The sequence below is a fragment of the Trachemys scripta genome, chromosome 3 (assembly GCF_013100865.1).
Source record: "Trachemys scripta elegans isolate TJP31775 chromosome 3, CAS_Tse_1.0, whole genome shotgun sequence".
Classification (NCBI taxonomy): Eukaryota; Metazoa; Chordata; order Testudines; family Emydidae; genus Trachemys; species Trachemys scripta.
The window spans coordinates 150,831,635-150,847,795 of NC_048300.1; the positions used below are offsets into that span (position 1 = coordinate 150,831,635).

Consider the following 16,161-nt stretch of genomic DNA (forward strand, 5'->3'; position numbering starts at 1 on the left):
TTCTTTCTTTCTTTCTTTCTTTCTTTCTTTCTTTCTTTCTTTCTTTCTTATGCCTTATTAGCACAATGTAAGACACCTACAAGCCATATCATTTTTCAGTTAACATATGCTTTATATCCAAAACTAGTCTAGTATCTAGGAATTATATTTTTTCCCAAACAAATTTATATTCTGGATGCGAAATAATGTTCTTTTTCCTTTTTAAGTAACAAACATTTTAATTTGCCACATCCCACTTGAATATGAAGGTATTACATTCCTATATATTCTATAACTGAGTCGATATATTGTCTGGACCAGTGGGGTACGGGAGTCTGGTAGAGGGCAAATATACTGGTCACTGGATGAGTAGTTTTCTGTTCCCTGAGTGACCAGAGCAGGGGCTGCACTAGAGTAATCAGGAACCTGCTAGAACAAGTTAAGGCAGGCAGGCTAATTAGGACACCTGGAGCCAATTAAGAAGAAGCTGCTAGAATCAATTAACGTAGGCTAATCAGGGCACCTGGGTTTTAAAAGGAGCTCACTTCAGTTTGTGGTGTGAGAATGAGGAGCTGGGAGCAAGAGGTGCAAGAAGCTGAGAGTGAGTGGGTGTGCTGCTGGAGGACTGAGGAGCACAAGCATTATCAGACACCAGGAGGAAGGTCCTGTGGTGAGAATAAAGAAGGTATTTGGAGGAGGCCATGGGGAAGTAGCCTAGGGAGTTGTAGCTGTCATGCAGCTGTTACAGGAGGCACTATAGACAGCTGCAGTTCACAGGGCCCTGGGCTGAAACCCGGAGTAGAGGGCGGGCCTGGGTTCCCCCCAAACCTCCCAATTGACCTGGACTGTGGGTTCTTCCAGAGGGGGAAGGTCTCTGGGCTGTTCCCCAACCCACATGGTGAATCTCTGAGGCAAGAAAATCTGCCAATAAGCACAGGACCCACCAAGACAGAGGAGGAACTTTGTCACACTGGTGTTAGGGGTGGGATCTTGGGGTGCACAGCGCAGTGGAAGAAGGAGGGTGATTTAAAAACAAAAAAACAACAAAAAAAGGGAGAGCGTTTATTTTTTTTCACCACGATGGATGACGTAGTGCGGGCACTGATACAAGCTATGGCGGCCCAGCAGGAGGCTACCTGTGTCCAGGCAGCCACCCAACAGGAGGCAGTGTGGCTGCAGCAAGAGACTAATCGCCTGCTGATGGACCAGGCTGATCAATGTTGGACCGAGCTATGTTGCGGGAACTGGTAAACCAGGTAAAGTCCCTTGCAGAGCTGAATCGCGGCCATGATGGGATGCGGCTCATACGGGCCAACCATTGGCTGCAGAAAATGACACGGGAGGATGATGTAGAGGCATACCTTCTGGCCTTTGAGAGGACAGCCCTACGGGAGGCCTGGCCTCAAGATCAGTTGTCTTAGATCCTTGCCCCATTCCTGTGTGGGAAGGCCCAGAAGGCCTATCATGATCTGCCTGAAAAGGCTGCGGCAGACTACCCCCAGCTGAAAGCCGAGATCCTGGCCAGATCTGGGGTAACGACAGCAATGCGGGCCCAGCAGTATCACGGTTGGAGGTACCAGGAAGACAAAACCCCGTGGTCCCAATTGTATGACCTCATCCATCTCGCACGAAAGTGGTTGCAAACAGAGTCCCAGAGCCGGAAGAGATACTAGCGGTTCTGGTCATCGACCGATACATGAGGGGACTACCACCAGACCTTCGTGCCTGGGTAAGCCAGAACGAACCCTCGACCTAAGATGAGGTTGTCGCCCTGGTAGAGAGACGAAGAACAGCGAGGGAGCTGACCCGACCAGTTAAGGAAGAGGCACCCCGGGTTAAATTAGCAGCAACGAGCCCTAAAGTTCGGGTGACTGGGCCACCAGGAGGGCCCAGGTGGAAAAAGAGAGAGGCTGAAGGCCCATCAGAGGCCACAAAGAGTCAGAGCACTGAGGGAGAAGAGGATCGTGATGTTAGACTGCCCAAACCAAGAGATCGGGGAACGTCTAGGGCTCCATACAGATGTTATGCCTGCGGGGAGTGGGGACACATAGCTGCACAGTGCCCCAATGCTGAGGAGCCTATGCAGTGTAACCTGGGGAACTGGGCAGATCCATGCTCCCTAATCCACCTTGTGGGGGTCTCACTAACCCCACATATGTATACCAGACCAGTGAAACTAAATGGGGTAGGGACCACGGCACTGGTTGATTCGGGGAGTGCTATCACGCTTATCTCAGGGAAGCTCGTGAAGCGTAGTCAGCTGCTACTGGTTAAACGTACGGAGATAACATGTGTCCATGGGACAGTTAGTTACTATCCCACCATCCCAGTAAAAATCGAGATCCAAGGGAACACTACTGAGGTAGCAGCAGGTGTAGTCCCTAAACTCCCATACCCGGTGCTCATAGGGAGGGACTTCCCAGGGTTTGGAAACTTACTCCTAGTAGGGGGATTGGAGAAAGATGGGGACCCTAAAATTGGTGAGGCATCCACAGCAGACTGTCAACCCCCAATCGTCTCTGAAATATCCCCAGATTTGTTCTCCACTCCCAGACAGGGTAGAAAAACAAAAAGGGAAAGAAGGGCAGCTAAGGCGTTGGGAATCCGAATACTGACCCAAAGCCAGAGGGTCGCTCTTGTAGGTAGGTGAATCCACGCAGCTGAAAAGGAGGCCACACAGGAGGGAGAAGCACCTGAGTCTGACCCTCACCCTAATGCTTCTGAACCAGTAGAGGCAACAGAGACTGGGCCCCTAGATCTTGGGCAGATTAGCCCCGGGAGAGGAAATTTTGAACGGGACCAGGCAGAAGACCCAAGGTATGACAACATTAGGAAGGAGGTGACTGAAATAGATGGGGTCCCTGTGGAAGGGAAAACCCAGGGACCAGGACCCTACTTCATAATGAAGAAGGATCTCTTATACTGGGTTGCACCAGTAGAGAGGCAGAAGGTACAGCAGATCCTAGTACCTCAAAAACACAAGAACGCTGTATTAAGTCTTGCTCATAGTCATCTTTTTGGGGGGCATTTGGGGGTAGAGAAGACCCTGGCACAAGTCCTACGACGGTTCTTCTGGCCTGGAGTACATGAAGAAGTGCGGATGTACTGTGCCTCCTGCCCAGAGTGTCAGCTGCACAGTCCCCGTCCCCACTTGAGGGCACCTTTAGGGGTACCCTTCCCATCATAGAGGTCCCCTTCGAGCGAATAGCCATGGAGCTAGTGGGACCCCTGGAGAAGACGGCTCGGGGCCACCGATATATACTTGTTGTTTTGGACTATGCTACTCGCTACCCAGAAGCCGTCCCCCTGCGGAACACGGCCTCTAAAACTATAGCCAAAGAGCTGGTGGGGATCTTTGCCCGAATGGGGCTACCGATGGAGATATTAACTGACCAAGGAACCCCATTTATGTCGAAGCTAATGAAGGACCAGCTATTACAGGAGGCACTATAGACAGCTGCAGTCCACAGGGCCCTGGGCTGGAACCCGGAGTAGATGGCAGGCCCGGGTTCCCCCCAAATCTTCCAATTGACCTGAACTGTGGGTTCTTCCAGAGGGGAAGGTCTCTGGGCTGTTCCTCAACCCACATGGTGAATCTCTGAGGCAAGAAAATCCACCAATAAGCGCAAGACCCACCAAGATAGAGGAGGAACTTTGTCACAATATATAGACATAGTCCTTGATTTCATGAAAGTTTTAGGAGTTCATTAATGCAAGTTTGGGCTCTTAGATCTTAGTCCCAGTGGATATTTTATATACTTGTGTAAAATCCATATTAGGGACCAAATTATGTGCTGACTTACACCACGAACACTACCACTGGCTTCAGTACCTTTGCACAAGATTTAGGTCAGCAAAGTATATGTCCCTGCATGTCACAGTTCATATCTAAAATGATAAATGGCTACACTATAGAAAATGAAGAGTGCCTGGAAAATCTACAGTGTCAAAGGTGTCCTGTCTATGGAAGGAAGAGGTTGCTAGAATCACTTGTCAAAAATATTACAGCTCTTGTACAATATTACCTTTCAATCTTTCTGAGACTCTGTGTCACCTTAAACATCTGATCTCTCTCTCTCTCTCTCTCTCTCTTTGAGAAGAGTGCTGTGTATTTGTATTAGCTCTCTTTTCATATTCTTGAGTCTTATGGTTTATGTCATGCTTACTTTGTAACGTGTGGTTGTAAGTTATTTTATAATGTGCATACTCTTCACTCCTGCTTTAGATATATCTGTGTCTCTTTATTGGCAGAGACTGAATGTTTATGCCGGTTTCTTTTCTTAAAAAAGTTTTGAAAAGAATGCATATACATTTTAAATTTAAAATAAATGTGCGTACAGTATGGGTGCATTTATAAATATAAATGGACTTGTCTACAGGCTGGCCTGATTTTCATTTTCAGTTAGTTCCTTTTATACCAGGCTGGCAGTGTACATAAGAATAGCCATACTGGATCAGACCAAAGGTCCATCTAGCCCAGTGGCCAATACCAGGTGCCCCAGAGGGAATGAACAGAACAGGTAATCATCAAGTGATCCATCAAGTGTAAAAGGAACTTAGAGTGGGAGAAAATCACATTTACACTGCCAGGATGGTGTCAAGGAGAATTAGGTCCTTTATGTATAATAATGGATAGCTAGACAGATATAGATGGAGATAGATTAATATCTATAATATATTTAGAAATATATAGATAGTTAAGACCACTGATGCTTATTAATCATAATTAATGCACTGACTAACTTACTGTATTAATCTAACATTTTTATAGCACTTGTAATGAAGAGACCTAGGTGATATACAATAATTAACAAAGGGACTTGGGAGATATACAATAATTATTAAATACATATAGTGTTCATGCCCAAATTAACTCAAACAATTCTGTCCTGTCAAAAGTATATGAATATAATTTGAAGTGTAATATTTCAACTTTGTTATGTAGCCATATTTTGCATGGCTCTTGTGGATGTGCAAGAAAGAGAATCTTCCAGCACCTCAGAGCAGCAGTGGGAAACAATTGTGATCCCTGCACTCACTGCTGTACAGAGATTCCTCCCTCTATGCACTGTTTATACATATTACTCATATTTATGGCATCTTGCTACTAATATTTTTCCTCATGATTATTTTAATTACCAGTACTTCTCTTTATAATAAAACTAATTATTTATTAATAGTAGCATTTGTTAGGTTTTTGGTGAGAATATGTAATCAGGCTTATAGATAATCAGCCTAGAATCAAGGTCTGATTTAACATATACGTTCTATTTGCCCATAAGTCATGAGTATGAAATAGGTGACAAGACTATCGAACTTCCTAAGTCAAGTTACAATACATCTGATTTTCCTCTATTTTCATCCTTTTCTATGCCCCATAAATAGCAGCTGTGGAAGCTGAGATGCATGGAGATTTTCAGACTGCAGATACCAGTAGCATGTAATTTAAACAGAAGAGCTGGTTGATAAGAACATAAGAACGGCCATACTGGGTCAGACCAAAGGTCCATCTAGCCCAGTAACATGTCTTCCAACAGTGGTCAATACCAGGTGCCCCAGAGGGAATGAACAGAACAGGTAATCATCAAGTGATCCATCCCCTGTCGCTCATTCCCAGCTTCTGGCAAACAGAGGCCAAGGAAGCCATCCCTTCCCATTGATGGACCTATCCTCCATGAATTTATCTAGTTCTTTTTTGAACACTGTTATAGTCTTGGTTTTCACAAAATCCTCTGGGAAGGAGTTCCACAGTTTGACTGTGTGTTGTGTGAAAAAAATACTTTATTTTGTTTGTTTTAAACCTGCTGCCTATTAATTTCATTTGGTAACCCCTAGTTCTTGTGTTATGAGAAGGAGTAAATAACACTTCCTTATTTACTTTCTCCACACCACTCATGATTTTATAGACCTCTATCATATCCCCCCTTAGTCATTTCTTTTCCAAGCTGAAAAGTCCCATTCTTATTAATCTCTCTTCATATGGCAGCTGCTCCATACACCTAATCATTTTGTTGCCCTTTTCTGAACCTTTTCCCATTCAAATTCTTTTTTTTTTTTTGAGATGGGGTGACCACATCTGCATGCAGTATTCAACATATGGGCATACCATGGATTTATAAAGAGGCAGTATGATATTTTCTGTCTTACTAGCTATCCCTTTCTTAATGATTCTCAACATTCTATTTGCTTTTTTGACTGTCAATCCAAACTGAGTGGATGTTTCCAGAGAACAATCCACAATGACTACAAGGTCTCTTTCTTGAGTGGCAACAGCTAATTTAGACCCCATCATTTTATATGTATAGTTGGGATTGTGTCTTCCAATGTGCATTACTTTGAATTTATCAATATTGAATTTCATCTGCCATTTTGTTGCCCAGTCACCCAGTTTTGTGAGATCCTTTTGTAGCTCTTTGTGATGTGGTTTTGCTGTTTAAAATTGTGAAATATGACATGAGCACCAAGAATCTGATAGGCCTACCAATATTTCTGCCATTTCTGTAAGAGACCTACCAATATTTCTGCCATTCCCTGCGTCACAACACGCAGAGTATACATATCAAAAGGCATTTTGCAGGGCACAGATATAAGGCGAGACAGTGACTGACAGGGGACTAAATTCTGAACGGGTAGTAAACAATGGTCCAGTCCCATGAGGTGCTGGATGTTCTTGTGGAGCTGAGTTCCCTCATTTTCTATCACAGCTTAGATATGACAGTGATGGCCTCTATAGAAAATTCTATAGAGAGACCCAAATTCTGAGGTCCTTAATTTTCATTAACTCCAACGGCAGTCAGTTTCAGACAACTATGGTTTCTTAATTTAAATTAATTCCTTTCAAATATTTTCTTGCTATCTGCAATTCTTCAGTCCAATCTGGCTGCTTTAAGCTACCCTGGGGGTTTAAAGCTGCTGTAAATCCTATTACATGGCTAGGGTAGGATTTCCTTCCCCCAAACCTCCAGACAAGATGAATCCCTGGGTAGCATGGAGGCTCCGGAGTCACCTCCACGTTTGCATCTCGCCATAGGGGACATGTCCTGGGGAAATGGAGGCAGGGAGGCAATCCTAGGTCCTCTTGATTTCTGGCTACAGCAATGGCTCCTAGGGATCATACACAGCCAGGCATAAATTAAAACAACTGTCAGACTGTTGTAATTTACACAGGGGACAAGCCTCATTCGCAGCCAGTCACAGGATTAGAGGATTGTAGAGCTGGTTAATAGCCTCGCCTCTTCAAGTCTGGCAGAACATAGTTCAACTAGACCTAGGTTACTTCTGGCTAATGTTCTAAAATGCTGTTTCATATTAATGCACATTATTTACAACCTTAATTCTGTCTTATTATTTTTTTCTTTTAGGGATAACAACACCGTTACCATCATTTTAGTTCTAATGGGTTCATTCAGAATATATCTTCTAACCATCTCCATGCTAACAAAAACCCCTAGCTGCTCAGGCTTCTTTTGCCATTCATGAAGGTACAGTCAGTTTCACTCATTGATCCAGGATCCTGTTCCACGTTATTTAAACTGTCTCCTGCATGCTTATTCTTCTTTATGATGCTGTGTACAAAACACCCCAATTGTTAGCAAAAGCTTGAAATATGCAGAGAATAACTTTTATATAATGAATAACTTGGCACCTGAGTTGCATATTTAAAAAGGGCTGTGATACTTTTGCTATATTGTCTGACTAAACAAACAGCTCGTTCTCTACTACATTGGAAGCAGTGGCATTTTAGTTTGCACAAATAAATATATTGAAATCTTCTAATTTTATCCCATTTCTCTGGTGTGACGCTGTATGATTGAAACATGACCATTTATATCTTTAATATTGCCAAGACAATTGCAACAAATCTTGTGCAAAGTATATTATGTAAGGTGCAAATAGAAAAGTTATGATCTGCTGATGATTATCCTCTTTATGTGCATATATCATTTTTGTATCTGAAGTTATTGATATTGACTATATACCTGTATTTCAAATGTGTTTGCTCCTGGGATAACACCCATAGGGTAATTTACATCCAGTTTGGCCAGCAGATTGTGAACGAACTATTCAAGTTGATGACCCATTGAAGAATATTTAACTTTCACAATGAACCATAGAAGAAACTTGTCCCCGCTCAGTGAGCCATCCTATGGATGCCTTAGCCAGAATATGGATAATGGCTATGCCTATTAGTCATCGAAGCATGTGAGATCATGTGACTTGTTCATGTGACCCTGGACTCTATCTTGTGCCTGTAATTTCCCACAACCTGAGAGCATTCCCTCCACATGGGAGAAGGTATAAAAAACCCTGGAAGCATCTCCATTTTGCATCTTTCCTGCTCTGATCTCTGGACTATGGGTTTACACTAAAAGGAGCATTCCAGTCAATGGACCTTCTAATCTTTTGGAAGTTACCAGAGCCTTTACAAGACAACAGTCTGTAACATCACTGCTACAAATCTGATCCACGAACTCTGCAATGAGTGTATGTGTTTGTTTTCCTTGACCACCATAACTCTTTCCTCTTTATTTTGTCTTATAAATAAACCTTTAGATATTAGGTACTAAAGGATGGCAACAGTGTCATCATTGGGTAAGATCTGAGTTATACTTTGACCTGTCTATCTAGCTGACCTTTTGAGGTCTTTGTTGATGAAATTGGTTTGAAATACACACTCATCATTAAGTCTAATGCCTGGGTAGTTAAACAAGGGCTGGGATGCCTAAGAAGACTGCAGTTTGGACTCTTGTTAACCAGTGTGGTGAGATAGAAGTTTACTTTTGCTTCTGGCTTGGTATATCTGATAGAATGACCACCCGTTTTGGGGTGAGTCTGCCGTATTTCTCAGCAGTTTGTTCTGAATCTGGTATCCTCAGCTGTCACACACTGAGGCACGGTGATATTGGTCATTCCCATCATCATCTAACATCTATGGATTATATCTATTGCAATATGTACTTATATTGATATTAGTACTTGGCACAACCCCAAGTCTGCAGATAAAGGGAACACCCAGAAGAATGGAATAAATACAATTGAACACTCTTATACACCCACAGCACTCTCTTCTAAGCTTTAATTTGGCTGGCAGTCTGGTGCCAGTAATCTAAGGGTAAATTGTAGTAAAATCTTTTTGACATTTTTGAAATATATAATTACCCAGAATTCATAATCTACTGTTCTGACATCAGACAAAATGCTAAATTATGACTTCTTGTTTTCTTTAAAAAACCTCATTTATGTATAAAAAAGAGATATAAAGAATTCTGTTCTTTATCTACTTCTTCTCAGGGAGATGAGTCAAAGTTTGAGGATTTAATGAAAGGTCCACATTTATTTTCCTTAAGAAAAAGAGAAAAAAATTAAATTATAAAAATATCTTCTTAATTTTCATTGTGGTGTCTTTTAATATTTTGTCCGGAAGCCATAGATTAGAAAGCATAATAATGTGTAGTAGGAAAACCAAGACATGAGTTCAACAAGGGTTGAAATTGTGTCTGTACCCACTGAAATCAATGGCAAAACTTCCATTGACTTCACTGGCTCAGGATTTCACCATATATCATTAGAAATCAATGAGGGAATTATTACTTAACATCCAAATACTCGGAATACCTTCACTCTATGTTTGTATGCTTTCCAGAATGTGTGCATATGAGTTTTAAGATTTATATTTATAAATGTACTACATTTCCTATTTCTTCCATCCAACTCCCACAGAAATTCAATTATTATATCTCCTAACTGAAATATATTTACAACCTGAACTATAGTTCAGCAATATAATTTTTTGCCATTTACTCCTCTGGTCTGCGCCCTCAGAATCTCTCTACGTTTCTAAAGGAAAAACAAATAAACAAAAATTAGTTTCTCCTGGCTATGTCTACTAAGGATTTAGGGACCAGTTCTGCCTCATTGATATCAGCACCAATTTTGCCATTGATATTAATGGGAACAGAATCAAGTTCTTACTAATTTTGCTGAGCAGAGTGTGACCCCATCTGTTAAGTCTATAAACAGAAACCACTTATATCAAGCAGTTTCTCAAGGCTGTTTCTACCAAAAGTTTCTGTAATCTCTGTGAGCCTCAGAGAGGCTACTTTGGGGCTATTGGACTGATGACAGTATGAATGATTTGTAGCAAAATAACTCCTTTTTAAGCAGTCAACCTTTCAAAAAATACTCAAAGCCACTACTGCCTTTCATGAAAGAAAGACAGATTAAAAATGGAATTTCCAGGCCAAACTGTTTTTGAGACATGTTGTGCCATTTTCCCCCTAAAATTAAAAAAAAAATCTCATTTTTCTACACTCTACATTTTAATAATACTCTGTTCAATTCACCTCAAATTGGGATGCATATTTTTCCACTGGATGAGGGTCACACACAAGAAATCTTAGAGAGACTATTTATTTTGAGCAAAGAGGTTTGTGTATGTGGGAAAGAAAGAGAAAAAGACAGAAAATTGGGAGTATAATAGAAAGCTGGATAAAACCTTAACTCTGGAGAAATTACTGTCTTTCTAAAGGAGATCATACATTTTCAATTGTATACATATATATATATGCTGTACATTAATCACATCATGATTATTTTATGAATTATCTCAGAACCCTCCATTTAATAAGTGATATACTGCCTGTACACTGTTTTTTCTTAATATCTTCCTTTAAGTAAATCTGCACTCTGAGAAAAGTGCATATAAAATTCCCTGATGAAGAAAAAATAAAACAATACCTGATATGGGAGTCCTACCAAACTTTTATTATTAAGGACTTTATATACTGAGACAGGCAGCAGATTATGCTGAAATAAATACTATGGCCCATGGCACAGGAAGAGTTAATCTAATATGCAAAATACAAAATTCACATCACATGCACTATACATCACTCCTGTGCTCTTTTAATGAGCCTTAATTATTTGAATTGCAGAAGCAATAGCAGAATGACTTAAGCATCTAAACATCCTGGGTAGATTTTCAAATGAAAGGAACTAGAATAAACAATGCTGCAGAACTGCTTGATGTAAATAAATAATAATAATAATAATAAAACCACCACCGCCACTGAGAATGAAAAGTTACTAGAATAATCATTATAAAAAAAGACTTTTATACCTTTGACACATTATGTTGGTCTCAGACGTTCATTTAAATGTAGCTGGGTCCTTTTGCCCTATTCATAATTAATGTTTACCATGCTTCTATTATATCTACTGAGCAGATTTAACTTGCTCTTGGGGCAAATAGATAATGCTGACCATTGACTAAAATACAGCAGCTGAATCATTACCCTGTTCTACAGAATTTCTCTTACCTGGACACCATCAGATGCAGGGATATAACTTGCCCTTTTAAATGTGTCTGTCACATTTCTGAGAATTTCCACAGAAATCAGAAGATCCCCTGCATAAAAGTTTTTCCTCTGAGTTAAATCCAACAACGTTTTGGTCACCTGGGACATTCCATCACCAGCCAGCATCCTCTGTCCTTTGGCAAGATGCTCTTTAATCTGTGCCAATCAGAAGAGTGAAATAAATATCAGAACCTACTTTACTGCTTTTAAAAATGTCTCAACCACAATAAACATAATATAATGCAAACATCCTTAGGAACTTCAAGAATCCCACTGCTCTAACAACGAATGCATTTTTTTTATTAAGGATGAGACCAAATAACTTTAGAACAGGATAAAATGAGAAGTATATGATTTCTCACCAATCATTAGATCATTTAGTTTGATCTCTTTTATATCACAGGCTATTACATTTCACACCGTTACCCCTGTATTGAGCCCAAAAACTTCTCAACGCCTACTGGCCACAGTATGATCATGTATTTCCAGTCTTTTCCAGAGCAGCAGCTGTAGAGCCATTGTGCCTGATTCAGATACAGTGGTTCAGGAACCATGTGGGAACAAGGGCCAAAGCAGCCCAAACGGTACTCTTTAAAAGCTTGCAGTATATGCTATCAGCCTTGCCAGTCCAGCTTGGTTGACCAATGTGGAGACAGAGGCAAGGACATGGACCTGTCATTGACCATCCTGTCCCCTTTAAGGGCACTAACATTATTAGAGGTGCAATCCTGGAACAAACCTTGTGCTCAAGAAGTTCAAAAACTGGAACTGTGAATAGCTCCTGTACAGCAATCAAGGAGAGGGGGCTTATTTTGCCTGGTCACCCCCTGCAGATTTGTGCAGGGCCAGTGAAAAATGTAGCCTATAGTGTACATAGAGATGGAAGAATATGTCGATCCTTGGTTGGAAGCCGAACTTGTGGATTTCAATTATTTCTAAAGTCAACTCAATATTTAAGTAAGATGTGCAGCATATCACAAAGAGGGATGTCATAAGGCCAGCATGTAGTGAAAAAGAATGCAGAGGTTTTAAAAAACCTGCTTTTTGTACCATATGAAAGTGCAAGTTCCTCTGAATCCAAGATAAGTTGAAAAAAGATAAAGTAGCCCGGACAGACCTTCACTCTATCCAAGATAGCTACAGAGGCAACTTAAAAGCTAGCAACCAAACTGACTGACACCACCTCTGAAAATGTACTTTCAATTGCTTTTTATCTTGGCCTGATTACTGACATCCAAAGGAAAGAAGACTGATGTAATGCAATGTGATGGTGGCATGGAATGACGAGGATAAATGTACCCTACATTACCTTCCACTGCCACCCTTTTTTTTTTGTTATGTTTTAATTTCAAAGAAGGGAAAAAAACTGTAGCAAAAAATGCAGTACATGAAAAAAATCAACAATGTTTTAAGGAAAGTGATATATAAAATTCAAGTACATTCTGACACACAAAATTTAAAAATTATTCACACTATAGTATAGTATCATTCGACTGCCTCCTTAAATGTTGTTGAGATACACTAGATACACTCAGCATAGCTGGGTGTTGGGTGCACAAACGTGGTTGTCTCTAAGCCACTTTGTGGCTTTCCAATTCTGGGACGAAACCCCAGGATAACTTAAAAATCAACCTCAGGCTGCTCCATGTTATGCCCAGCTACCCACAGCTCCCAGGGACCTTTCCAGTATCAGGAGATTTCCAGAGTGCAGCAGTGCCCTGACAAAGCCCCAGGAATACTCTGGCAGCTCTAAACCAGCCAGGGATTGCCCCTATTTGGGGGGTCAGGGCAATGTTCAGTGTTTTTCACCTTCCAGGTTATCAGCTGTTGCAGGCAGAACAGGGTGAAGATCTGATTCTATATGTTAACTACAAGAATGAGGGGATAAAAGCATTATTATTCAGTTTCAACAAACAAGTATTAGTAATATTAATGTAGGCAAATGAATTCTTTAGACAAATGTTTCAGAAGAATGCCTCCTTCAGTGTACAGAAAACTGAAAAGGGTAATTAGGCGAGAAACTTGTTTACAGAATTCATTTTCTTCAATTTCTATCAGACTTAAGAGAGGGTTTTTAAAATGAGCTTGTAAGAAAACAAACAGTATGAAGTGGGCATGAGAAAGGATAGAAGCTCTTGTGATTTAGGCACTGGACTGGGGGGTTGAGGAGACCTGGCTTCAATTCCTGTCGATACCACAGAATTTCTAGATGACCTGGAGTGAGTCATTTCATCTTTCTATCCTTCAGTTCCTTGTCTCTAATCTTGGGATAATTAAACTTCTCTCCCCCATTGGGGTGACGTGAAATATATTCTTTAAGGTTACAAATGCAATGGTGATGGGGACCATATAAGCATCCAAACAAATACTTGCACATGTTGGGAGAGACCGTTCCTGCATTGGCCAAAACCATCGGGGAGAGAAAGTGATTCACATGTGCAAGGCAAAAAATATGTAATAGAGACACTGTTCTATCCCTCAGTTTGTTTGCTACTGGCTGTCTTAGCTGCACATCTATAAGTTCACAATAACTGCTTTTCAACAAAACAAACACTGTGAACCCAAATATAGATTCAAGAATCCTTGTCCCTGGCCACATGTCTTCCTTTCCGCTTTTATATTCCATGACACACACACTTGAGAAGCAGCAGAACTCATAGTCAGAATATGTAAGTTCTGTTCTTGACTGTGCTCCTGACTCTATGGCCATGGGCAAGTTACTTAACTCCTCTGTAGCCCCGGAATCCCCACCGGTAAAACAAAGATAATACCTATCTACATAACTGAGAGATGGGGGCTCCAATATTAATTAGCTAGAGTTAAACTTGACTGCATGCTTTTGTAAGAGAGTAAGAACCTGGCTTACATCTCTACCTGGGCTACCTAGACATGGTTACTTCCTTTTGGAAACCGACAAGGAGTGGGTGGGAAGGGTGGTAATAGGGGGGAGCCTTGTCTCCAGCCCTCCTATGTCTGTGTGGGGGTGGTCTGGTAGCAATATATGCTGATATAAAATATTACTACCCCAGGAGCAAGGGAAAGCAGAGAAGAAATTGTGGCCACATCTCCCTCATGGAATGCTCCTACTGTAGGGCCTAACAAGAGGCACTATAGGCTGTGTCCTTGTGACAAAATCTAGCAGTGGCTACCAGCTGCCTAACGATATTATGTTTTTTGTCGGCTTGGCAACAGAGGAGAGTTTTAAGGAGGGATTTGAAAGAAGATGGTGAGGTGGCTTTGAGGTCCCTGAAAGCATCAACAAAGCCACCTGGTTGTCCTCTTTGAAGATCTCCTTTGTCTTGATGCCTACTTAGCTACCCACTCAACGGTGGCTACCTGTGACCACTGCTTATCATATTGACCACTATTGTCTTATTGTTATCTTGTGTCCACCCATTCATGTATCCACTTGTCATCTTTCATCTTAGCTTATAGACTGTTGGGGGTGGAGACCATCTTAATTCAGCACCTAGCACAGTTGGGTCTTGATCCATGACTGGGGTCCTTAGGCGCTACCACAGTACAAATAATAAACAACATTAATTCCCTTAATGTCTTTAAAGCTCTTGAACATATAAGACACTGTAGGGGTGTGTTTACACTACAGAACTTTACAACCCTGGAGCTGTACCAGTGGGAGCCCTAGCACGGACATAGCTCCCAAAGCAAGACACATTTTTACTACATGCTGACATGGTGGTAAAAATGGTCCCAGCAGCAGGAGCTTTGCCGACACTAATGTTCTCCCGGGCAATGGGATTTTATGACACTAAAGAGTGGTAAGTATTAAATTTGGGGGCCAAATTTAGGAGTGGCATAAATGGTGGAGGAAGTTACAATATCGTGAGGCAGTGAAAGTGAGTGCAAATGAGTGAGAGTTAGTGGAAGGGTGCAGCAGGAGGAAACAGGAAGATACAGCAACCTCCCCACCACCAATGTATCTTAGCAAAATATAATGTATGCTACCATTTATATCACCCCTGATTTGAGTCCGGGCTGCATAGCAAATGTGGTGTGTGTCTGCATGTGATGCAGAAAGTGGTGCAAGATGCTGACTGCCATTTCCATAACTGCACTTTACCCTTGTTCTCCTACTGTAGTATGGTTCTCAAATCCCCATTGCACCCCTTTCCATGCCATGCAGGTTCACTGCTGTTGTGTGAAGCAACTGAGCATATTTTCACAGTACTGCATGAATCTGCAGACAAATACCTTGAATGGATTACTAATGTTAGGCATGTAGCTGCTACACACCACTTTAATCACAGGCTAGATCCTGAGCTGGCGTAAACTGGCATAGTTCTATTACCTTTAATGGAGCTATGTAAATTTACACCACCTGAGGATCTGGCCCCATATGACTAGTACTCTGCATGTGTACTGTGAGTGACAGTCAGGCTTAATGGGAGTTAGAGATGCCTAGTTATGTCATGCAGATCTGTGAAAAATGTAGCACCCTGGGCACCATGATTAGGCCGACCTCATCCCCAGCCTAGCTGCAGCTAGGTGGATGGAAGAATTCTTCCGTCAATGTAGCTACCACCTTTCGGATGGTGGATTAACTACATCAACCAACAGAAAAATTCCTTCTGTAGACACAGCCTCAGGGTGAGGATACAGATTGTTCTCATCAGAAGGCCCAGACAATAAGAGTTAATATTTTTCTCTACATCCTGGTTATTGTCTATGCCACAGGATTATTCACTGCCTTCCATTGCCCAAGAAAGTTACTCTGGACAACACTCAAGGTCCTTCTAGCATTCTGTGGAGGTCATTTTTTAGTAGCCTTCCAGGCAAGCTCATTGAAAATAAAGTTTATGAGCCA

General features: G+C 41.4%; 1 protein-coding gene across 1 annotated transcript in view; it reads right to left on the reverse strand.

Moving 5' to 3' along the window:
• Positions 1 to 16,161, reverse strand: part of ADGRB3 (adhesion G protein-coupled receptor B3) — a gene marked incomplete in the record, with an annotated part of 595,656 nt that overhangs the window by 285,746 nt on the left and 293,749 nt on the right. The window contains 1 exon segment of the mRNA XM_034766231.1: positions 11,298 to 11,492. Coding sequence (XP_034622122.1) covers positions 11,298 to 11,492 — 195 coding nt within the window.